General features: G+C 47.6%; 1 protein-coding gene across 1 annotated transcript in view; it reads left to right on the forward strand.

Annotated features, from left to right (window-relative positions):
* The window catches only part of LOC138748087 (neuronal PAS domain-containing protein 3-like), a 255,161-nt gene that overhangs the window by 146,411 nt on the left and 84,358 nt on the right, over positions 1 to 24,392 (forward strand). Inside the window, exon 4 of the mRNA XM_069907777.1 lies at positions 4,925 to 5,014. Coding sequence (XP_069763878.1) covers positions 4,925 to 5,014 — 90 coding nt within the window. The remainder of the gene's footprint in view (positions 1 to 4,924; positions 5,015 to 24,392) is intronic.

Raw genomic sequence — 24,392 nt, forward strand, 5'->3', positions numbered from 1 at the left:
TTTGAACCCACAGAACCCAGCACTCTCTCCACAAAACGGCGACCCGACCAATGGGAGCCACAGCTCCCTCAGGGTGAATGTGGGGCGAGTGCGATTGGTGGAGGAAGAAGCAGTTCTGCTGGGTTACCCTGGAGTAGCATGCCTCCCTCAGCACGTCCCTCCCGCAGCCTGGGATGTGCAGTATGCCCCTCACCGACAGCACCGTGGGCCGTAAGAGCCACAGGTTTTGGGCAGTCCAGCGTCTTTCATAATCTTACACCTTCTCACGTTCGAGCCATTATCTGATATAATAAACTTATCGATGAGAGACCGCACAGGGAGAACCAATCTCGTAAGCTCCCTTAACTTGTGTGAAGCAAACAGCTATTAACACTTACACTTCCATTAATCGTAAATCTTTATTAAATCCACTGACATCGCCAAAGCTTCCTGAACAGCAGCGCGCAATAAAGACGTCTGAAAATCGAAACAAAGAGAAATCTTGCTGTGCAAAGGGATGAGGTTTCAGATTTATTGTCAGAGAACATACATGACATCACATACAAGCCTGGGATTCTTTTCTTTCTGACAGAGATGGCTACTTTTGTATGCATTTTCTCCAATAGGAATTGTACATTATCCAAAAGGCCGGCACGGTTAGCACGACATTATGACAGAGCCAGCAACTTAGGTTCAAATCCGGTGCTGTCTGTAAGGAGTTTGTATGTACTCACCCGTGTCTTAGTGGGCTGTTTTTTCCCTTCCAGAGTTGTAGGTTAATTGGGTGTCATGTGCTCGTGGGCCAGAAGGGCCTGTTACCGTGCTGCATGTCTAAATTTTTTTTTAATTTAAAAATTAAATATCCTTAACATGGACTTTTACCAGTTAAGACCAAAGTTGAAGGCATCTGGAGCCAATCAGTGGCCGGCACGGTTAATGTAGCATTTAGAGCAAAGCTATTACAGCACCAGAGACTCAGGTTCAAATCTGCCGCTGCCCGTAAGGAGTTTGCACGTTCTCCCCGTGTCTGCGTGGTTCCTGCAGACGGTCTTGTTCACTCCCACCTTTCAAAACATACGGGGGGGGGGGGGAATTGCAGGTTAACCTGAGTGCCATTGGGCGTCACGGGTTTAAATGGATGGAATCAACATTAACAAGCTGTAAATAAATTAATAATAATGATTCTGATTCAGCATCGATTGCAAATTTTCTGATCAATGTGACTAATTTCATATGGTGCATCGAAAGCCTTAGCTAATGTTTATTTTTAACTAGCAGGATACCTGACGTTTCCCAGGATATAAAACACTCAGGTGTTAACCATCTGGTTGTAAAGAAAAATACCCCAGAAAACTTCATGGTTGTGTCTAACTCTGTGGGCTTGTGTGACGGATACATTATATTTTATATCGTAAACATAGATATGTTTTAAAGGAGATAGATTGTGTGGGTTTAGAGTGTAGGTTAAAAGACAAAAATATGATGCTGTACATAACTGAATAAACTTCACTTGCATGAATCTATAAACCTTAAAGCCTTTTACTTTATTTTCAGTCACATTCTTCGTAAACATTTAACTATCACTGCATCTGCAGGTTCCTCCCCCTCCACGGAGCCACCCGAAAGACAATCAATAACATTATAATTAAACCCCACCCCCCTCACAAGTTTACAGATATAGCCTCGACCGGGGCAACTCTTCCTAAGCAGGGATAAGGAGACACTTTAAGAGAGTCGCCCCAAAGGTGAACGGCATCAACCAGCTCTTCAATCTGGGTGATGCCATTGTGTTTCACACAACTTTATTCAAACAGCTGCTACAAGCAAATCCCAACCAAGGTCCTCTGCTGGCTGAATATTTGTTCCCATCATCACCAATTGCCTCACCCCATCAATTCTTCCATGCCTTGTCTATGTCGGAACCCTTTCACTTCAGGAGGAGGTCAGGAGAGTCCGAACTAGTCCTCTTCAAGGGGTCAGCAGTAGAGAGGGTCAAGAGCTTCAAATTCCTGTAAATATCTCCTAGGTTCTATCCTGGACCCTCCATGTCGATGCATTCACAAAGAAGGCTCGCCCGCGGCTATACTTTGCGAGGTGTTTGAGGAGATTCGTTGTGTCACCAAAGACTCTTGAAAACTCCTACAGGTGGACGGTGGAGAGCGTTATGGCTGGTTGCATCACTGCCAACGCTCAGGACAGGAAAAATCTCCAGAAGGTCGTTAACTTGGCCTGCAACATCACGGGCACCAGACTCCGAGGACATCGGCAATGTCTCTTAAGAAAATGGCCTCTACCCTCAAGGATCCCCACCACTCAGACCATGCCCTCTTCACTCTGCTACCATTGGGAATAAAGGTACAGGAGCCTGAAGACGAGCTCCCTCCGCCATCAGATTCCCGAACCACAGACACAGCCTCACTTTGACCTTTTGTGCATTATTTTTATTTATTTTGTAAGGTGGTTTATATAAATGTTTGTGCCACAAAACAGCAGATTTTGTGACTTGTTCATGACAATAAATTCTGATTCCGACCTCCCAGCACATCCACTCCCCTGTGGAAGTTATTTCCATATTCGCACAGCTCCCTTGGGAAAGAGACATTTGATGAGTGTTCCAGGTGAACCAACAGGAAGATGTTGATCGAGTGCCAGCAGTTATCAGCGGACGATTCACCTGCAGGAAGTCTCACTTGCTGAACTGATTCCTGTGGCTGCATCCCATTCTGTTTCAGCAAGAAGTATGTATGAAGATTGACTGACAATAGACAATAGGAACTGGAGTAGGCCCTTCGGCCCGTCGAGCCAGCACTGCCATTTTACAGATCATGGCTGATCAGTACCCCTTTCCAGCCTTATCCCCATAACCCTTAACTCCCTTGTCCACTAGAGTCTTATCTAACTCTCTTTTGAACATAGTCAGCGAATCCGCCTCTACCACCCTCTGTGGCAGAGCATTCCACAGATTCACACGTCTCTGGGTAAAAAAATATTTTCTCATCTCCGTCCTAAAGGGCCTACCCTGCACAGGCTATTCTTTCTTTTAAAAATAGACTTTATTCACAATAAATTATTTACAAAGAAGAAAATTGTTCAAAGTTTCTTCCCACCCTGAGCGTCATATCCATACAATCCCATGTTCATGTTACATACCCTCTCTATTTACAGGACGGTGAGACCATTCGTGTTCCCCCTCCCCACTCCCCCCTCTGTTATATGAGGGGCTTTCTCTCTGTCTCAGCCTCTCAATACCCAGTAACGGACTGTGGTCCTTCCTCACAGCGCCCTCGCGTTGGCTACACGAAACCTCAGTGCATCTCTCAGCTCGCAATCCTGCAGCCTAGAATGTGCCAGACGACAACGTTCCCTCACCAATATCTCCCGTGCACTGGAAGACCAGCAGGTTTCAGACAGTCGAGTTGATGTTCCTTCCAGCAGTTCTGGGTGCCTGACTCTTTGAGCATCCCCAGGAACAGCCCGTGGATGACAGAGTCCTCTGACACACTGCCGCTGGGGATGAACCATAACAGGGAGCCTTCCCCACACATTCTTGGCGAAAATGTGTTCAGCAAAGAGGTGGGTGGTTGCCTCCTCTCCACTGCAGTCATCTTGGGGACAACGTTCGTTGTGGGTGACGTTCCCATTGTACAGGAAGGATCTGACTGGGAGAGCTCCTCTCACTGCTGGCCAGGCCATGTCCTGGTGCTTGTTCATGACCACAGGCGATGAGGCGCTCCTGCTTGGGGAACCACCCCACCTGGTCCATCAAAGTTCTCCGTGTCTGCAGGATATTCCGGGCTGACCTCTTGCCTGATGCCCTTGTGGTCAAAGGTGTTAATCTGGAAAAAGAGTTCAACAAAGGTAGATGGTGTGGCAAGGTCCAGCTGACTGGAACATTGCGGTTCAACAGGGACTACATGCATCCCTGAGCACAGGTTATTAGTGCTTTGCAGAGCTTTCCCTGTTTAAGAGACTTGAACTGACGATTGAGGCAGCCCTGACGGGAGATTCAGAGGTGTTAGCTTTGGTTGAGAGGAGAAGTGAAGTTAGCTCAATGCTATCACAGCACTAGGTACCCATGTTCAAATCCACCACTGTCTGTAGGGAGTTGTGTGTTCTTCCTGTGTCTGTGTGGGTTTCCTCCGGGTACCCTTCAAAACATACTGGGCTAATAGGATAATTATTGTATTTGAGCGGCACGTATATATATACATATATATTTATACACACATTTTTTTTAATTAAATTTAAAATCAAGACTGTGGATTCCCCTCATTGGATGATCCCATGGCCAGTTAAAGGGAAATGACTTCTGGGCAATCACTTATGGTGTTTAGACCGCAGGCATGCAAGGAATTTTGCCACTTCACGGGCCTTCTGAAAAGGAACGTGCAGGGATCTCGAGTCAATTCCTGCCCCGCGATTTATCCTGCAGGACCACTGCGGCTTTTCGGAGGAAGCCTGCGGCGAAAATCTTACTGGAAAAGTTCGTTGTCAGTCGTCCACTCGACTGCATGTCCAAACCTCTGGGACTGTTGCACTCAGGGACTTGCGGTCTAAAAAATAAAGGCGCCCGATGTGAACGACCACTCGGGCAGTAATTATGCTAATCTCTTCCGCTATTTTCCCAACATTGCCGTCTAAAAATCATATTTGACAAATCTTGCCATGTGTAGACTGAACTTTTGAATTTACCAGCCTGACGTCCCTCTGCATATGGTAGACAAAAGTTAAAGAATTTCGTGTAAGTTACATTCTATATGTAGTATTACGTGTCAATAATGGAACCTCTACCATTGTATCGTCGAGCCATTTCACTGTTGAGATTAGAGTGATACACAGAGAATGTGATCATAGACGAACACCTATAAACCTTGGTGCATGTAAAGTTCTTTTCCAATGTAAAATTGTACCCATTTTTTTTCTCTCTGTTTCTTTTTCTCTGCAGTCCCTGGATGGTTTTATTTTTGCACTAAACCGAGAAGGAAAATTTTTATACATCTCCGAAACCGTCTCGATCTACCTGGGCCTGTCACAGGTAAGCTTGTCTGCTCCGTCTATTTCTGTGGCACTGCTCCGTGTTCCTGTGGACACGTGGACAAATTATGTTTGACTGAACGTTATCAGAATCCTCCCTCGCCCATTTACATTCATTCCCCTGGTAACACTAGACAACAATTTTTTTCAAACGGTTTGCATCCTGAAAAATAAAATGGGGGATTATGATAGACAACCTCAAGCTGAACACAAGGATCATTTCAAATTTGCTGTATCGCGTGGGAAGTTGGAGAAACATTAAATGACCTTTTATTGAATTTAGCAGGTTTAATCGCATAGAGATCATTGCGTTAGTTCAACTGACCCCAAAAAAAACGTTTTTGCCACTGATTTTCGTTTGCGCTCGGCATCTGGTGTCGCTCGTGCCAGCGCCCAACAATAGTCGGCCAGCACTGATGGATTCCAGTTGCCCTGATATCGCTTTTCCACGTCGTCGCTGAATGGCACCAAGAGCAGCAGGGAAGAGGCCTGCACGCGAATGCAGAAAATGAATTTGCTCTTCGTGGTTTTGTAGTGCTTGATGCAGACTTAAAATATGGCAGAAAATCACAAAATTAGGTCAGGTCTAGAAAAACAGCACGTGACAGGAAAATTTTAAGGTGATTTTCGTTATCAGCCCCATATCCATGAAATACACCCAAAAGTGTTCAGGAAGCAAAATCTTTGTTTTTTTTTATTTTTCACACCATAAATCACACTAACCATGGTACACACTTTTTCCTTTTCACACATATACAGTGCCATTTTCTCCCCCCCCTCCCTCCTCCCATCCCACCCTCCCTACCTCCCCCCTCCCGTCCATTTAAGGTATACAATCTAGGATACATTAAACCAGTCAGACAATGTTGTCATTCAATAAAAATACACCAGAAATTCTACTGAGTCCATTCTTTTCATTTCCTTTTCCTTCCGTTAACTTAGGTAATGATTGTCCCCGGTAGGTTTTCGCTATTATATTTAATGTAAGGCTCCCATATTTGTTCGAATATTTCAATATTATTTCTTAAACTATATGTTGTTTTTTTCTAATGGAATACATTTATTCATTTCTATATACCATTGTTGTATTTTCAAATTATCTTCCGATTTCCAGGTTGACATAATACATTTTTTTGCTACGGCTAGAGCTATCTTAACAAATCTTTTTTGTGCATCCTCCAAATCAATTCCAAATTCTTTGTTTTTTATGTTACTTAGGAGGAAGATCTCTGGATTTTTTGTAATTTTATTTCATATCTGGTTTAGATCTTCCCAAATTTTTTCTACTTTCTCTCATGTCCAGATTGCATGAATTGTTGTTCCCATTTCCTTTTTACAACGAAAACATCTATCAGATACTGTTGGGTCCCATTTATTTAACTTTTGAGGTGTAATGTATAGCCTGTGTATCCAGTTATATTGTATCATACGTAACCTCGTATTTATTGTATTTCTCATCGTTTCGGAGCATAATTTCTCCCATGTTTCCTTCTTTATCTTTATATTTAAATCTTGTTCCCATTTTTGTTAAGCAAAATCTTTGTTGCCCCACGTGTTGTCCAAGCAATATTGTTTCATGTGCAGATATACTTAAAACCCCAGGGCACCTCACAAATGTATTAATGAGAGCGAGTTTATTATCATATACATTGTGCAAGGTACATATTAGAAAGAGATAATAAATATGGAAAATTGATCATAAATATTTCGGTACCAAAGAAGTGGCGTTACAGTAGTGCATGCGGTCATTTTGTGCTGTGGGAGCTGTCCAAGATTAGCGCAACAAGGAGAAGTTCAGGAGACTGAGAGTAATTTCTTTCAAACTGCCATATAAAAAGGGGATAACCGGGCAGTTGGAAAGGATCCATCCCGGTCAACCCCGTCGGAACCCAACCAGATCCCTGACCTACCTCAGAGATAGTCAGGGAACCTAGTTAAACTTACCCAGGTCGTGTCCATAGGCGAGTTGAAAATGAAAATGGCCGGCCTGCTTATTCTGGTGCCATCAGCGCTTGCGAATGTGCGTCACTGGTCAGCTAGCGTCCGAACATCTGGCAGTAGTTCCAGTGAGTGCGTGACATGTCAATGTAGGGGAGGGATCTCCCTTAGAATTGAAAGGTGCACCTTTGCCCCAGTAATCGCACCTGGGTCCCAGGTGTGACAATTTGAAAGGAACTGTTCTTGAAGAGTTGGGATGCTAGACTTCAGGTTCCCATGACCTTCTGGCCGAAGGGAGCAGTGAGAAGAAAGTTGTGGCCAGGGTGATGGTGGGGGGGTAGTTTGGGGAGGGAATCCTTGATGATGTCGGCTGCCTTCTTGAGACAGCGCCTCACGTGAATGTCTGCAGTGGAAGGGAGGTCAGAGCCTGTGAGGGATTTGACCACCTTCTGATTCCTTCTGCGTTCCGGGGCACGTTTAACGTAGTGGTTAGCAGCAGCGCGACTACGGCGCCAGCGATCCATGTCCGAATCTGTAAGGAGTTTGTGTGTTCTCTCCGTGAGTGCATGGGTTTCCTTCGAGGGGCTCTGGTTTCCTCCCACCCTTCAAAATGTATGGGGGTGATAGGTTCATTGGGGCATGTGGGCGGCACGGGCTCGTGGGCTGTGCGTCACATTTTTAAAAATGACCAAACCAGGCCGTAACACAACCAGCCAATATACATACCACAGTGTTCAGATTATTTTATACGCCGCACCTCAACAGCCACCCATCCACACCATTCCCTCGTCAGGCACACAAGCATACAACTCACCAACACACATTAACACTTGCACTCACACCGTTTCCTATACTCCCTCCTACACACCCAGACAACGTGTACAAACGTACCCATAACATAGTCCCACATTCTCACTCACACTCATTTTGACACACAAACACAGGAACGCACACCGACACACACACACATTCATGGAGAAAACACATGCCCAAGCACCACTCTCCACACACCTGCGCGCGCCAGGGCACACTCGCCCACACACGTCCCCAATACGTACATGCACACCCTCACCCGCACACTCAGACGCCCCACACCTATACACACACACCCTTACACACCCCCACACCTATACACACACACCCTTACACACCCCCACACACATCCCTACACACACAAACATCCCCACACTCACCCACAACCATACACCGCCATACATACCCCCACATACACACACATCCCCAATGCACACACGCAGAACAGAAGCACCCATACACACACATACTCCTACACCCACACCCTTACACGCATGCACACACACACACACACACATCATCTGCTCGTCACTCTGGAGAACGGAAACAATGGTTTTTGCCATCACCGCTACTCTAATGTGTTAATTGTGTGACACTTGTCTCTGTGTGACTGTCTGTTCCTTTCTATTTTTAATTGCTCCACCTGGGTTGGAATCCATTATGTGCTGTGTATCAGTATTGAATCACAATTACTGCAGCATGAATAATTAATACCCGTAATTATCTGCTGTACAGGAGAGCTGCTTAACACATGTTAAACATAATTGATGAGTGTATGAAAAGCCTAAACTGATTTCAATGCATGAACCAACTGGAAAATCCTGGTCGCAGGGCCAAAACGATAGAGACGCCTTGCATTTATATAGCTCCAGTCACCTCCCTTTCCCTTCATGTGGCGTGTTGGTGCAATGTCGTATAAAATTTCTGTGAACTGAGGGGTTCACTGGGCCAGCCATTCTCAGGGGGCAACCCGCACTTAAGCAAAAGCCGTTTTCTTGTCACCTTGCGTAACATGAATATTTTTTACACCAACCTTCTGGTTTGCCCTTCCAAAACGCATCACCTGGATTAAACTCCATCTGCCACTCTACATTCTTTTGTAACAGCCCTCGACACCATCCACAACTCCACCAGCCTTTGTGTCATCCGCAAGCTTACTCCTTTTGCCTCTTCATCCAGCTCAATTTCTGTGGTCGGGAGGAGAGGAGTGCGGAAGAAACCAAAATTTAGAGCATAGAACACTACAGCACAGTACAGGCCCTTCAGTCCTCAATGTTGTGCCATAGGAACATAGGAAGTAGGAACAGGAGAAGGCCAAAAATGGCCCATCGAGCCTGCTCCGCCATTCAATACGATCATGGCTGATTTAATTTATGACCTAACTCCACCTACCTGCCTTCTCCCCATCTCCCCTAATTCCCCTAATGCTGACCCATATATTCCCTAAAAAATGTACCAAACCCTCCTGACCTCATAACCCTCTATTTTCCTTCCATCCATGTACCTATACAAGAGTCTCTTAAATGCCCCCAATGTTCCAGCAGCAAGACATTCCAGGCCTCCACAGCTCTCTGTGTTAAAAAAAACTTACCCCCTGAAGTCTCCCCTAAACTTCCCTTCCTTCACTTTGTACAGACGTCCTCTGGTGTTTGGTATTCTTGCCCTGGGAAACAGGCGCTGGCCGACCACCCTGTCTATGCCTCTCATAATCTTGCCGACCTCTATTAAGTCTCCTCTCATCCTTCTACACTCCAAAGAGAAAAGCCCCAGCTCTGCTCACCTTGCCTCATGAGACACGTTCTCCGATCCAGGCGACATCTCCTCTTGCACCATCTCCGTAGCTTCCGCATCCTTCTTCTAATGAGGTGACCATAAATGATCACCACTCTCTGTAGATCATGACCTCTTGACTCCTGAACTCGATTCCCCCTATTAATGAAGCCCAGCATCCCATAGGCCTTCAACCTGTGTGGCAATCTTGAGGGATGTATGGATTTGCACTCCAAGGTCCCTCTATTCATCCACACTCTTAAGTAACCAACCATCACCCTGAACTCAACCTTCTGGTTTGCCCTTCCAAAATGCATCACCTGGATTGAACTCCATCTGCCACTCTACATCCTTTTGTAACAGCCCTCGACACCATCCACAACTCCACCAGCCTTCATGTCATCTGCAAGCTTACTCCTTTTGCCTTTTCATCCAGGTCATTTATAAAACCACAAGGAGCATGATCACAGCCTAGAACAGATCCCTGCAGATCTCCACTAGTCACCGACCTCTGGGCAGGATACTTTCCGACCATTACTACTCTCTGCTTTCTACATGCATGCCAATTTATTTTATCCATTTAGCCAATGTTCCGAGGGGGATAGTGGGAAAAAGCAGGGGAACAACATTCCCTGCATCTCATGCAACAAATTCAAATCTTTCATCAAGATCGCCTCTCATTCTTGTCAGCCCTGTTTTGGGCTCAATTTTCCTCGACTGAGCAACCTGCATCAATCTTTCACTTGCTTAGGGAGGTAGATCAGACCTGTGTCCTTTATAACGTCAGGTGGCAAAGAGACGTGGATAGAGTCAAACTTTTGGTACATTGGCCTTTATAAATCATAGCATAGAATGTAAGAGCTGGGAGGTGATGTTGAGACTGTTCAAGGCTTCAGTGAGGCCAAGTTTGGAATATTGTGTGCAGTTCTCGTCTCCAAATTAGAAGAAGGATATCAATAATGTAGAAAGGGTGCAGAGAAGATTTACTAAAATGTTGCCTGGATTGCAGTATCTAGAATACAAAGAAAGATTGAGTAGACTGCGTCTTTATTCATTGGAGCGTTGAGGGGGGATTTGATAGAGGTATTTAAAATTATGAGGGGGATAGATGGAGCAGATGTGAATAAGCTCCTCCCCTTGAGGGTAGGGGAGATTGGAACGAGGGGTCATAAGTTATGTGTTGGGGACAAAACTTTAGAAGTACATAAGAGGAAGCTTCTTCACTCAGAGAGAGGTGTCATTCAGGAAGAGGTGGTTGCGGCAGGGTCAATTTTGTCATTTAAGAGGAGGTTGGATGAGTTCATGAATGTGAGGGGGTTGGAGGGTTATGGCCAGGGAGCAGGTAGGTTGGTCTAATGGAGTTTCACTTAAATCGGTGCGGACTAGAGGGTCCGAGATGGCCTGCTTCCGTACTGTAATTGTTGTATGGTTTTCGCCAACCACCGAGTTAATGTAATGTTGGCGTTCTTTTCAAGAGGAACAGAATATAAGAGCAGGGATGTCCAAGACATTGTATTTAAGGTAGAGTTTAACAGGCCATCAAAGGTTAAGGGGAGAAAGCCGGGCAGTGGGGCTGAGAGGGGAAATGGATCAGCTCATGATTGAATGTTGGGACAGACTTAACAGGCTGAATAGCCTATTTCTGCTCCTATGTCTTATGGTCTTATTCAAGATCCCTTTACTGTCATGTAATGGTACGGAGTATGTAATATTACACAAAAATTGTGTTCACAAAGAGTTTCTATTAGTGTCGCCCAGTGCCCCTTACCGTAAGAGAAAGAGAAGCAAAAGCGAGTCCCTTTGGAGACACCGAGTGTCCGTGAATTCGCCTCCAGCGTTTCTCACAGCCTCTGCAGCCGCAGAGTCCTGTTTGATCCATCGACAACCCCAGCCCCAGATCTAAACCTCCGACACGATCAGGAAGCTTTCAGCGCACCAGCCCCATTTTCTATTTCTCCCATCATCTCCCTCAATGTTCGAAACCCCCACCCACTCACTGGGGGGATTCCGGTGGCCACTCATCCTGCCAACGTTCACACCTTTGGGATTGGGGAGGAAACCAGAACACTTGAGGGAAACCAACGCGGGTCACGGGGAGAGCGCGAAAACTGCATGCAGGCAACATCGGAGGCGGGGATCAAGCCTCGGTAGGCAGTGCCCTGAGGTAGCAGTACTGCTGGCCGCGCTGATGTCTTTTATCGAAACTTCACGCAAGAAAGGCCTCCATACACTCCGTAAGAGAGGTGGCCTTGGTTCTGGAACGCTCCCAGTTTTCCCATCTCAGTGTGACCTATCAGGGGCACACGGCTCCTCACTCGTCAGGACGACGCAACAGCAACTGCACTTCCTGAGAAGACTGAACTGGGCGAGGCTACCAGCCTGGGGAGCATAAAGTTGCTTGTTCTATGCCCCATCTACAGGAGATCTAACAAGAGCATCGTGGCCGGCTGTGGGTAATGGTGGCTGCTGTGAAGTGGATCGGAGGTCAAACCATAGGGCCATAAGGATGGCAGAGAAGATCACTAGCATCTTCCCACCGCCGCCCCCCCCCCCCCCAATCAACATGATCTACCAGAATAGTTGTCTGAAGAGGGTGCGCAAAATTATCGAGGGCCCCTTCTACCCCGCGCACGGCATCTTTCAGTGGCTTCCGTCAGGGAAGAGATCCAGGAGGATCAGAGCCAGTGCCACCAGGCTGACGAACAGCTTCTTCCCACGGGCAGCGAGAATGTTGAACAACCAAACAATTGCTCACACTGACCTCCAAAAATCTCGTATTCAGGAAACAATGTTTATTTATTTATTTGCAGGTACATATACTTGTCCTGCATATGTTATGTCTGGTTGTGGGTCTGCGTGCTTTGCCCCCAGGACCAGAGGGCACTGTTTCGTCGCATTCCACTTGTGCAATCAGGTGACAATAAACTTGACTTCATGAGATACAGCAGCGGAAGTTGGCCCATCGCGTCTGCTCCGCCATTTTGATCATGAGTTGATCCATCCTCCCACTCGGCCCCACTCCTCGACTTTTGCCCCTGATGCCCTAACTCACCAAATACATGTCAACCTCTGCCTTAAATACACCCAAGCACCTCGCTTCCACAGCCGCCTGTGGCAACGATCCAGACTTAGGTCAGTGGTCATCAAACTTTCCACTCACATAACACCTCAAGTAATCCCTATGCTCTGTGGTTAGTAAGGGATTGCTCAAGGTGAGTGGGAAGGCAAGGTTGAGAATCACTGCTCTAGACCCAATTGTTACTGAAGTATTTTGCTTGAGAAAAATTGTCATTGGTCCATTTCCTTTGGAGTTCTGAAACCCTGCACATAACGAGTCCATTAAGTACGATCAACATAGGGGCTCTGTGATTACTTAAAGTGGTAATGTGAATGGAAAGAAAATGTTTGAAAATGACTGATTTAGGCGGAAGGTCACCGAATCCAAGGTGGAAATCCATGGCCGGAACTTCAGGGGCCGAGACTCTGCCAGGGGAAACATCAGCCCCACCCCACCCTCCCCCTTGGAGTTGGGCATCAGAGTCCATATGCCAGAGCAGTGAAGCGATTGCTGTATGCTGGTCAACAAATCTCTCTCTCTCAGTCAATAGGATCAGCAATAGATCGTTATTCCCCTGGCCGTTTCTCGAGCTGATTACAGGCTGCTGTGTTTGCTGGCACAACATCGGTGATTACAGTTCAGAACTCATTTGATGCAAGGCTCCTTGGGAAGCTCGGAGAATTCAGCAATTCAATATATATGCTGATCTTCCTCTCGTGTGAATTATTGTCAGAGATTGCGGGGGTGTTGGGATTGAAACCCAGTTGGTGGCAAATGGCCTGTTTCACCTGGTTACACACTCGCCCGATGCACTCACACAGGCACCACCCAGCAGGTCCTGCACGTCAGCCTGTTGCCACTCAGACCATCCCCCCACTACAATCTCCCCACACCCTCCCCCTGCCCCCACCCCTACAATCTCCCCACACCCCCCTGCCCCCACCCCCTGCACCCTCCCCCTACATCCACCCCCGCACCCTCCCCCCACACCCTCCTCCCCTACACCCACCCCTCGCATCCTCCCCTTCACCCTCTCCCTGCATCCACCCTCCTGCACCTTCCTCCCCATACCTTTCCCTGCACCCTCCACCCACACCCACCCCCACACGCACACCGCACACCCACCCACACCCCCACACCCTCCCCACTGCACCCTGCCCGCACCCCCCACCCCCACCCCCGCAGCCTCCCCCAACACCTTCCCCCACTCCCCTCCCCCCCTACCTGCCCCCCCGCACTTCCTCCCTCCCGCTTCATCGAAATATGATTACAGATGGGGAGCAGAGAGAGAGAGAATCCCACAAAACTCTCTTTAGAGAACAAAGGAGAACTTCTTCAGGGTCAGCGTCCCTCGAACAGATTTTGCAGTTGACAGGGGTTGCAGCTCGATGCTGGAGAAACTCAGCATCCTTTAAACAGCAAAGGTAAAGATACAGAACCAAGCTTTTGGACTTGAGGCCTTTATCGAGGTTTGGTGAAGGGCACAAGCCTGAAATGTTGATTCTTTTTGCTACATAAAGGAAACTGACCAGCCCAGCATCGAGCTTTTTACTTCATCCTCTGGATAAACTTTAGTTGCTGAATAACAACATGACTGTCATTAAGCATCACTTGGGAATTAATTTATGTGCATCTTATAAAAACATTATTTAACCAAACTTAAATCCACATTGAAATTAAGTGATTATGCCTCAGTGACTGCGCATCTGAAGCAGACAGAAGTTGAAATAATTTGTTCGCAAGAAAGGATGTGGAGGTGTTTGAATCACGAGGAACTTCGGGAGAGGCAAATCAAGTGGCCTTGGATTGATCTAAGCCACCCTGAAATTCTTTATTCACGGTGTTACAATCTGCATCTGAACTTCATTGATTGTAAGAGAATTATTGAAGGTAGGGGATAATATGCAGATTTTATGATGGATTTGTTTACTAATGCCGCCCTTCAATCACCGAGTTTCTGCGAGACACAGCACTGATAAGTGACCTTCCCTCACTGTCGGTGACAGCCATCAAACACCCCTCTTTACACTAATCCTGCACACAGTCCCATCAACTCCCCCCCCCCCCCCAGAAACCTGTCTGCGGAGAGTGGTGTACCTGGAGGACACACTCAGAGGGAGGATATGCGAGCCTCCCTCCTCCACGCACACACCCGCGTGTGCGCACGCATGCACACAGGCACCCGCACACACAAACTGGCAGACCCAATCGCTCACACACTCACAAGCGCGTGTGTGCCCGCAGGCATGTGCATGCACAGCCTCGTGCACGTGCGCATACACCTCCCCCCCGCGCACACAAACGGGCAGACAGTCCCACACACACACGCCCACACACAGACAGACACTTGCGCACGCAAACATGCAGACACAGACAGTCTCACACACACTCACAAGCAAATGTGTGCACCCCCCCACACACACACCCACACACTCACACACCCACACACACATACACAAGCAAGATCAGATCTATTATTTCTGCCATTATGTTCAGTTATCCAGCAAAGCCCACAATCGAGGTGTTCAGGCAAAAAAAGAGGCCAGGGATGAATGCAAAACATCGGCCACAGAGAAAACAAGGATAATTTTAAATAAGGAACTGGGGTAGGGAGGGAGGCAATGTCAGAGGTCGGGGGCCAGGCCACTGAAGCCATGACTGCAACTAAGGTCATGATCACCATCACCTCTTAGTGCCAGAGGTTCAATCCTGACCTCTGCTGTTGGCACGGAGTTTGCATGTTCTCTCCTTGACCTTGCGGCTGTCCTCAGGTTTCTTTCCACTTCCCAAAGACGCACAGTCGGTGGGTGAATTAGCTGCTGTAAGTTTTGCCCTGGAGTGCAGGTGAGTGGTAGAGTCTGGTGGGAGTGGCAGCACCACCAGGCTGAGGAACAGCTTCTTCCCAAAGCACTCCACAGCTAATGCGGTTGTGATGAAGGCAGCCAATTTGTACAAAGCAAGTTCTCAGCTATAAATTAAGGACCAAGTTCACTGCTGCGTGTTGAATAAGGGATAAATTGTGCCCAATTGGCTCTCTTCAAGACAGGAGAAGTTGGGGCTGTTCTCCCTGGAACAGAGGAGGGGACATGATACAGGGATTTAAAGTCATGATCGAAAGAAACTCTCCCCAGAGGTCAAGATCAAGGTCATTCTCTTCCTCCCCTCCCAACGACGTGATCTACCAAGATCGTTGTCTGAAGAGGGCGCGCAAAATTATCAAGGACCCGTTCCACCCCGCACACGGCATCTTTCAGCTGCTCCCGGCTCCAGGCTGAGGATCAGCTTCTTCCCACGGGCAGCGAGAATGCTGAACGACCAAAGGAACTGCTCGCATTAACCCTCCAAGACTCTCATATTCACGAACAATATTACACATTTATTTGTATAGATGAAATACTTTTTACATTTTTAAAATAAATTTTATTTTTAAATTTAGACACAGCCCGGTAACAAACCATTTCGACCCTTCCAATTTACACCCAGTTAACCTACATTTTGAAGGGCAGGAAGAAACCGGAGCCCCTGGGGAAAACCCACGCAGACATGGGTAGAACGTTCAAACTCCTTACAGACAGCACGGGATTCGAACCCTGGCCCTGATTACTGGCGCTGCAAAGGCGTGGCGCTGACTGTTTGCTCGTCTGCACCTGTGTTATGTCTGGTTGCGCGCCGGAGTGTTTTGCCCCAAGGGCCGGAGAACGCTGTTTCCTCGGGATGTACTGGTTCGATCAGTTGACGATGAACTTGAGCTGATGGGGAACTAAAGGTCGGCACCCCCCCCCCACCCCCCCCCAGCCCCTGCCCCCGAGCCTTTCTTTGTGTGCTGTGTCTCTTTGATGAGAGTCTAGGGATGGAGGTTGGGACAGTAAGAGGGGGGGCTAAAGACCCAAGGAGCAGGAGGGATTTGAACCTGGGGGTGGGATTTTTAGCAGATCTGTCCCCGGCCACTGGATTGCTGCCCTCTTTATTGAGGCTCCGACTGTCTCAGAAGGATTATCTGCCCTCGAATTTCAGTGGCTGCTTCCATTGTTTCCCTGTGCCTTTTATCCTCCTTTGTCCAGGAGGAGTTTCTGATTATAATTCCTAACTGCGTCTCTTCTCCAATCCGTGCCCTGGGTGGATCCAGGGCATTCTCTTTTGTGGCATCTTGTTTCTTATATGCTTTGGGTTTTCTTCGGAATTAATGCAATGCCCTTTATTGGGAGCCTTTGTTTCCTTTGCTCCCACTTGAATATTTCTGGATTAACCTGTACTTACCCGTTTAAGCTCTGTTGTCATCGCAAGGAGTGCCAAACCACTCCCTGCATCTCCTCCCTCCAGGGCCTCGGACTTGACCTTCCAGGTGAGGCAAAGGCTTCTGCGCCTTTACCCCTCCTGATCTACTGCATTCGGTGGGTGAGACCGAAGGATCTCCCAGCGGCCACCCGCTTCTATTCCCTGTCCAATTCCCTTGCTGGCAGGTCTGTCTTCCTTAAGACCCACTATCTTTATATTGTTTCTTCTATTTTCCATTATATCTATCTTCTGAGCTAACATGTCTCTTTAACTTTTTTATCAGATTCTTCTAATTTCTTTTTTAAGTTCTCTACGTCCATTTCTATGGCTGTTTCTCGTTCTTCCACCTTGTCCACTCTTTTTCCTATATCTGTCATGATCATCTCTAATCTATTCATTTTTTCTTCTGTACTTTTCATTCTTCTTTTTATTTCACTGAATTCTTGTGACTGCCATCCTTTTACTGATTCCATATACTCTTTAAAAAAAAATATATCCATGTACTTGCCCTTCCCTTCATCTTCCATTTCTCTGAGTCCACTCCAGGATCTGTGTCCTTTACCTCTCTCTCTTCTGGTTTTCTTGTTGGGTTGTTTGTTTTATTTTGTTGGGTATTTCTACCGGCACCGCTACGGCTCCTAGAACGCTTCCACCAGCGTTGTCTCCGCTCCATCCTCAACATCCATTGGAGCGCTTACATCCCTAACGTCGAAGTACTCGAGATGGCAGAGGTCGACAGCATCGAGTCCACGCTGCTGAAGATCCAGCTGCGCTGGGTGGGTCACGTCTCCAGAATGGAGGACCATCGCCTTCCCAAGATCGTGTTATATGGCGAGCTCTCCACTGGCCACCGTGACAGAGGTGCACCAAAGAAAAGGTACAAGGACTGCCTAAAGAAATCTCTTGGTGCCTGCCACATTGACCACCGCCAGTGGGCTGATATCGCCTCAAACTGTGCATCTTGGCGCCTCACAGTTTGGCGGGCAGCAACCTCCTTTGAAGAAGACCGCAGAGCCTACCTCACTGACAAAAGGCAAAGGAGGAAAAACCCAACACCCAACCCCAACCCACCAATTTTCCCCTGCAACCGCTGCAATCGTGTCTGCCTGTCCCGCATCGGACTTGTCAGCCACAAACGAGCCTGCAGCTGACGTGGACTTTTTACCCCCTCCATAAATCTTCGTCCGCGAAGCCAAGCCAAAGATTTTTACTAGAAGTGTCTTGCTGCTGGTCTTCTTCCTCTGGGTTGGTCATCTGTTGTTTCTTTGATTTATTTTTACTCTCGTTATTTTCTGTGTTTTCCTCTTGCTGTTTTGTTGTGGCTGTCATTCTCAGCTGTGGAGATCGACTCCTCAGCTGGTCCCCCCTCCCGTCAGTGTTACTTTTGTCTTGCGCGTCGCGCATGCGTGAGGAGTCGCACATGCGCTGTTGCGCACTTTTGCTTGGCTCCTTGAGCCATTTTTGTAGTCCCGAGTTCGGGACTTCAACTGACCTTAGGGAGCGGGCTTCTCTCTCCGCGGCGGGCCTCCTCGGACAGGTAAGGCCTTCACCTTCTTCTTCCGACGTCCTTTCTTCTTCTCTTCTTCCTGTTGCTTTTGACTTTTCTTTTCTCGCTGCCATTTTCTCCACACCTTTATTTTCATTTTATTTTGGTTTTTGTGTTTGTGCCTTCGTTTTTTCACTGTTTTTATTTTACTTTTCTGGAGAGGGCTGGAGTTCCTCGAACGGCCACTACTCCATCACGTGACTCCTCCGCTGGCAGGTCTGTCCATAGTCTCATGCTCCTCTGGACTGAGGCTACCTGCAAATTGGAGGAACAACACCTTGACCGGACAGCATTAACATCGACTTTGCTGGTTTCTGCTGAACTCACAACTCGAGGAAGGGCTTAGTTGCCGTGACTATCCCTCATGGTCAAGGATGGCCTTCATTCTGTTGATCCACAGACATCTGTGCATGTATTTGTGCAACAAGTACTTGATGTTGGACGCCAAGAAGCCCACAATTCTTCACAAATCAACCAGCTCGATCCAATGGCTGTAAACCATGACGATTGGCGCTGGTGGATTTGTTGCTGCCTTCACAGCCATTGAGTTCAGAGTCGCTTCATCCCATCTGCTCCACCGTCGAGGACTTGGTTGGATTGCTCTTTGTCAGGTGCCTCACCCCCGACCTCACCCCCAGCCTGGTGGTCCTGATTTTGATGCTTCTGCACCTCTTTCCCAATAGTAGTGGGTTGAAGATACCGTGAGCGGGACAGAAAGAGTCTTCGCTAATAGCTGGAGCCCTATTGAGTAAATGCCTTCTGTAGAGGAAAAGGAGACCCTAGTGATCCTCTTGGCTCTCTTAATAAACCTCTGTATTGGCTCCCAGTCCGATTCTTCCGGCACGATGACGCGGACGGACAGGACCCTCTCAATTGTGCTCCAGTAAAAGGTCATCAAGGTGGGGGCCGGTCGCCTTGCCCTCCTCAACCTCCTCCCTGACAAGTGAGGGTGCGCCGTGAGGTGTGATGATATCACCTTCTCCAGAGGTTTTCGACCCGTCAAACTTGACGAAGAGTTCCGGCCTGAAACTCCGACCATTCCTGTCCGCCCACAGATGCCGCTCGGCCCGCTGACCTCCTCCAGCAGATTGTTTACTGCTCCAATTCCCACATCGGCAGTCTCTCTCTCTCTCTCTCTCTCTCTCTCTTTCTCTCTCTCTCTCTCTCGTGTGTCTCTAGATTATTGAAAGATGTGGGGGTTTGTAACATTCCCCTTTCCAGTTTCCCCACTCTTTATGCGAAACCTCTTTGGAGAATTACACTTCCAGAAATTTCATGATTCTGAGCTAATAACCTATTAGGGCTAATTACAGTAATCTGCATCCCTGAATTTGCATACACGCACATTTCAATCGGTTTATTATGCTGGAAGATCTAACATGGATCAGAGCTTTTACGGGCTAAACATAAGTATTTATTTACAAATTAAAAGAATGAAATGAGAATGAAATTGGCTGCACTTCAACAGAGTAATGTGCTGTCAGACTTGTACATTATAATATCTTTCACACCTTCAGGACATCCGAGACGGTGGGGTACAATTGAAGTGCGGCCAGCACTGTAATGAAGGAAACTCGGTGGAGAATCTTGCAGAGGAAGCCTTCAGTGAGTAGACAACAGGTCTCCACTGAACAAGAGATGAATACCATATATTCTCGAGTAATTGTCGATCGCGTGTACAGGTATACGATCCCTTATCCGAACATCTAAAATCCGGCAGTGCGAGTCAGGCAAGTCGGAGGGGGGGGTGGGTGAGACCAGCAGCATGAGTCGGGCAGGCGAGGCGGGGGGGAGAGAGACGGCAGGGCGACTGGAAGGGGGTGAGGGTGGATACGGCAGCACAATTTTGGTGGGCTTAAATCTGGCTTTCCGAAATGTGGAAAAATCTGAAATTCGGGACACACTGTCCCCCAAGGGTTCCGGATAAAGGATCGTGTACCTGTAATAGTCGACCCACCTACCCACCCCCACTTTTTTGGCCCAAAAATTGGGTATTTTTTTATTGCCAGGTCGACCCCCAATTTTTGGCCCCGGACTTCTGCACATCTAAGCTCCCAATCCCCTGGTCGCCTGCCCATCCGAGCTCCTGACCATGAATCCTTGGTCCAGACGCTCACCCACCCAAGCTCCCAGCACCCCGAACGTGGACTTAACACCCGCACCCGGCCATCTGAGCTCCAGATGCTTTGAACAACACAGCTACTTCATGGGATCAAAGGTTTGGCCTGTGTAAAAGTCGATTCTCACCCCCCCCCCTTGTTTTTGGTCCAAATAAATACGCCGATTAAACGAGGATATACGGTATTTTTCCAGTGCACCGAGGCAAAAATTGCCCTTCTACACCAGTGGCTGTTTGAATCTTCACCTGAAAGGATAGTCAGGGTCTTGGTCTAAATCCCATCCAAAAGTTGTCACTTCTGATACATAGTATTCTCCCACTTGAGCATCGATTATCAGTTTATATTTTTTTGTCTGAAGTTTCTGGACCGGGATTTGAACCTGCAACTTTGGTTGAAATATTGTGTTCAGTCCTGGTCGCCTCATTACATGAACGATGTGGAAGCTTTGGAAAGGGTGCTCAGGATATTTACCAGGATGTTGCCTGGATTGGAGAATGTGTCTTATGAGGCAAGGTTAGCTTTTCTCCTTGGATCGAAGAAGGGACTTGATAGTGGTCTATAAGATGATGAGAGGCAGAGATAAGGTGGACAGCCAGCGCCTGTTTCCCAGGGCAGGAATAGCAAATTCTAGAGGGCATCTGTAAAGGGTGACAGGAGGAGAGTATAGACGTCGGGGTAAAAATTTTTTTACAGTGAGTAGTGGGTTCAAGGAATGCATTACCAGGGGTGGTGTGGAGGCTGGGAACATTTAAAAGAATATTAGATAGACACATGGATGCAAGAAAAATAGATGGCTTTAGATGTGAGGGAGGGAAGGTTTCGATTCACTGGACAACAATTTTTTTCAAAAAAATTGGGGGATTATGATAGACGACTTCAAGCTGGACACAAAGATAATTTCAAATTTATTGCATCGTTGGAGAAACATTAAATTAACTTTGATTGAATATAACATGTTTAATCGCATAATGACGCTGACACATTGCGTTAGTTCAGCTGACCTAAAAATGTTTTACCGCTGATTTTCGTTTGTACTCAGCATCTGATGCCTCTCATGTCAATGTCCAACAATAGTCAGCCGGCACTGATGGATTCCAGTTGCCCTGATATGGCTTTTCCACGGTCGCAAAGTCCTGGTGACACCTTTCACCGTGTTCGTCGCTGACTGAACCGAGATCAGCGGGGAAGGAGTCCAAGTGCACTTCATAATTTTGTTTGCTTGAAGTAAATCATGAAAATAGGTTAGATCTAAAAAGCGGTACATGGCAGGAAAATTTTAAGGTGATTTTTCGTGATCAGCAGCCCAAAATCCATAAAATGCACCCAAAAGGACCCAGGAAGAAAATTCTCCGTTGTTCAGTGTTGTGGAATCGATTTATATACTGAAAGTTGGGTCAAAGGGTCTGTACTGTGCTGGAATATTCTCTGACTGTAGCACTTCTGTTGTGGGACCTAGAAGTCAGAAAAGGGGTCTGCTGCGCTAACCAGGGAGATCATAATTAATCCCACACCTGACATCTTCCAGCCCACTCAAACCTCAGGCCCTCCTGCCTGCCTCTATTCTAAAAGTTGGTTGATCTTAGTTCTTCCCGTGCAGAGAATAAAATGGGTTCGGATGCGATCGGTGTAGAAAAATCAGTGACTGGCGTTCAGTGGGCTGAAGGGCCTGCTTCGGTACTCTACAACAATCCCTCTTTGCTGACCGGCTGCATCATAGGAACACCAATGCCGCCCCCTCCCCCCCCCCCCCCCACCGAGCGCAAAGCCCCGCAAATGGTAGTGGGCACAGTCCTGGGCACCCTCCCCACCGTCGAGAACATCTGCGGGTAACACTGCCGTCAGAGAGCAGCAGCAATCATCCCGGAGCCACATCACCCAGCACATGCTGCTGCCATCAGGAAAGAGGTCTAGGTGCCGCAAGACCAGGTTCAGGAGCGGCTGCTTCCCCTCCACCATCAGACTCCTCAATGACAAACTCAATCAGGGACTCTCACTTGTACACTTTATTGATTTTGTATTGCACAGTCAGTTTGTTTACATGTCTTTCTTTATTTCCATGTGTACTGCTTTATGTTTGCAATAAGTGGTAATACTGCCTGGCCTGCAGCAAAAAGAATCTCCAGTTGTACGTGATGTTATGCATGTACTCCAACAATAAATCTGAATCTAATCTTTCTGAATACACCAGGGCTGATTTACTGGAAGGTTATTTTATCAGATTTGATCCTGCATTTTACCCGGTGCCAGACTCAGAAAAGAAAAATTAAATAAGGCTGCCAAAGCGTCAGTGGCAGTTTGACAGCTTTAAGTACTTGGAGACCTGTGGTTTCTGTCCTGAATCTTCCAATATCAGGGCAAGCTACAATGCAGTGGCTTTCGGCAAGCTGTGCAAGAGTTAATGGGTTGCACGAAAGGTTCAGTGTTTGAATTAGCACTTTACACCAATGTTACAATCCCACCCAGATCAAAGCACATCCTTAACTGCACTGGAGCTTCTGGTCATCTTGAACTTAAAAGATCTGGGGAAAGGCAGCATTTCATATTCATTACAGAAGGAGTTCTATAATACATGTCCATGTGATATGTGATCTGCTTTCACAAGTTGCCTTATTGGTACCTCTCACCGTCCAGGTCAGGAAGGCCAGATCTGTGACTGGACTTGATGACGCTGTTTGATCTGCTACTCAGGCCCATGACTTCTCCCAGCACACAGGAGTAAGGGGAACGCCACATCCTGCAGGCCCCTTCTTACGCTGTCCCGTAAGACCACAAGGTACAGGAGCAGAAGCAGGCCAATTAGCCCATCGAGCCTGCTCTGCCATTTCTTGACAACGGGGAGGGGTGATCAGGGATCATGTGGGCATCAGTGTCCGGTCCCCAGGGCAACCTGCCTCCGCTACTCGGAAAGGCCTCGGCAGCAGGTCCACCAGCGCTGCTTACTCACTGCCAAGTGCTGGCGAGACGCCCTTAGGGCTGTCGTAGCTTGGCGCGACAGAGCGACAGCCGCCACCCCGAGTGCAGGGTCCCGCATGGCAGCCTGAAGCGTCACCCTTCGCTTCATGATCAGTAAATAAATGTTTGTAGCCTAACTGTTAGCGCCAGACTGCCTAGCGCCAAACTGTCCTAGATACGGTCAAGCAGCGTCCGTTGAAGACAAGGTTTTGTGCCAAAGCTTTTAATAGCGAGAAATGGGGAGGTCTGTATAAAAGGGTGGGGGAGATGAGGGGAGGGTCACAGGACAGAGGCCACACATAAGCCATCTGCTAATCCCAAATCAAGCCAAGGTTAGTGTCATCTGATTATACAAGTACAAGCCGATGAAACTGCATTCTCCGGTCCTCATGTAAAAATATGTAGACACACAACCAGACATAACACGCATACAGACAGAAAATACATATAAAGGACGTATTTCATCTGTACAACAAAAAAAATATTGTTTTGTGAATATGAGAGTCTCGGATGGTTTGTGCGAGCAGTTCCTTTGGTCGTTCAGCGTTCTCACTGCCCGTGACCCTCAGCCTGGTGGCGCTGGCTCTGATCCTCCTGTATCTCTTCCCCGGCAGGAGCAGCTGAAAGATGCTGCCTGAGGGGGTGGAAGGGGTCCTCGATGAGTTTGAAAGCCCTCTTCGGATGACAATCCCGATAGATCACGTTGGTGGGGGAGGAGGGAGACTCCAGCGATCCTCTCCGCCACTCTGAAGGTCCTATGGATTGACCTATTTCCCTGCAAAGAAGGGTTTTTTGCCCAAGTTCGATGCCGATCTCTGGGGTGAAGGGAATGGAGTTCCCTCTGTAACAGCATGGGCTTCCTTCCGGTGCCCTAGTTCCCACCACATACCAAAACCAAAAAAAAATG

The sequence above is a fragment of the Narcine bancroftii genome, chromosome 13 (genome assembly GCF_036971445.1).
Source record: "Narcine bancroftii isolate sNarBan1 chromosome 13, sNarBan1.hap1, whole genome shotgun sequence".
Classification (NCBI taxonomy): Eukaryota; Metazoa; Chordata; class Chondrichthyes; order Torpediniformes; family Narcinidae; genus Narcine; species Narcine bancroftii.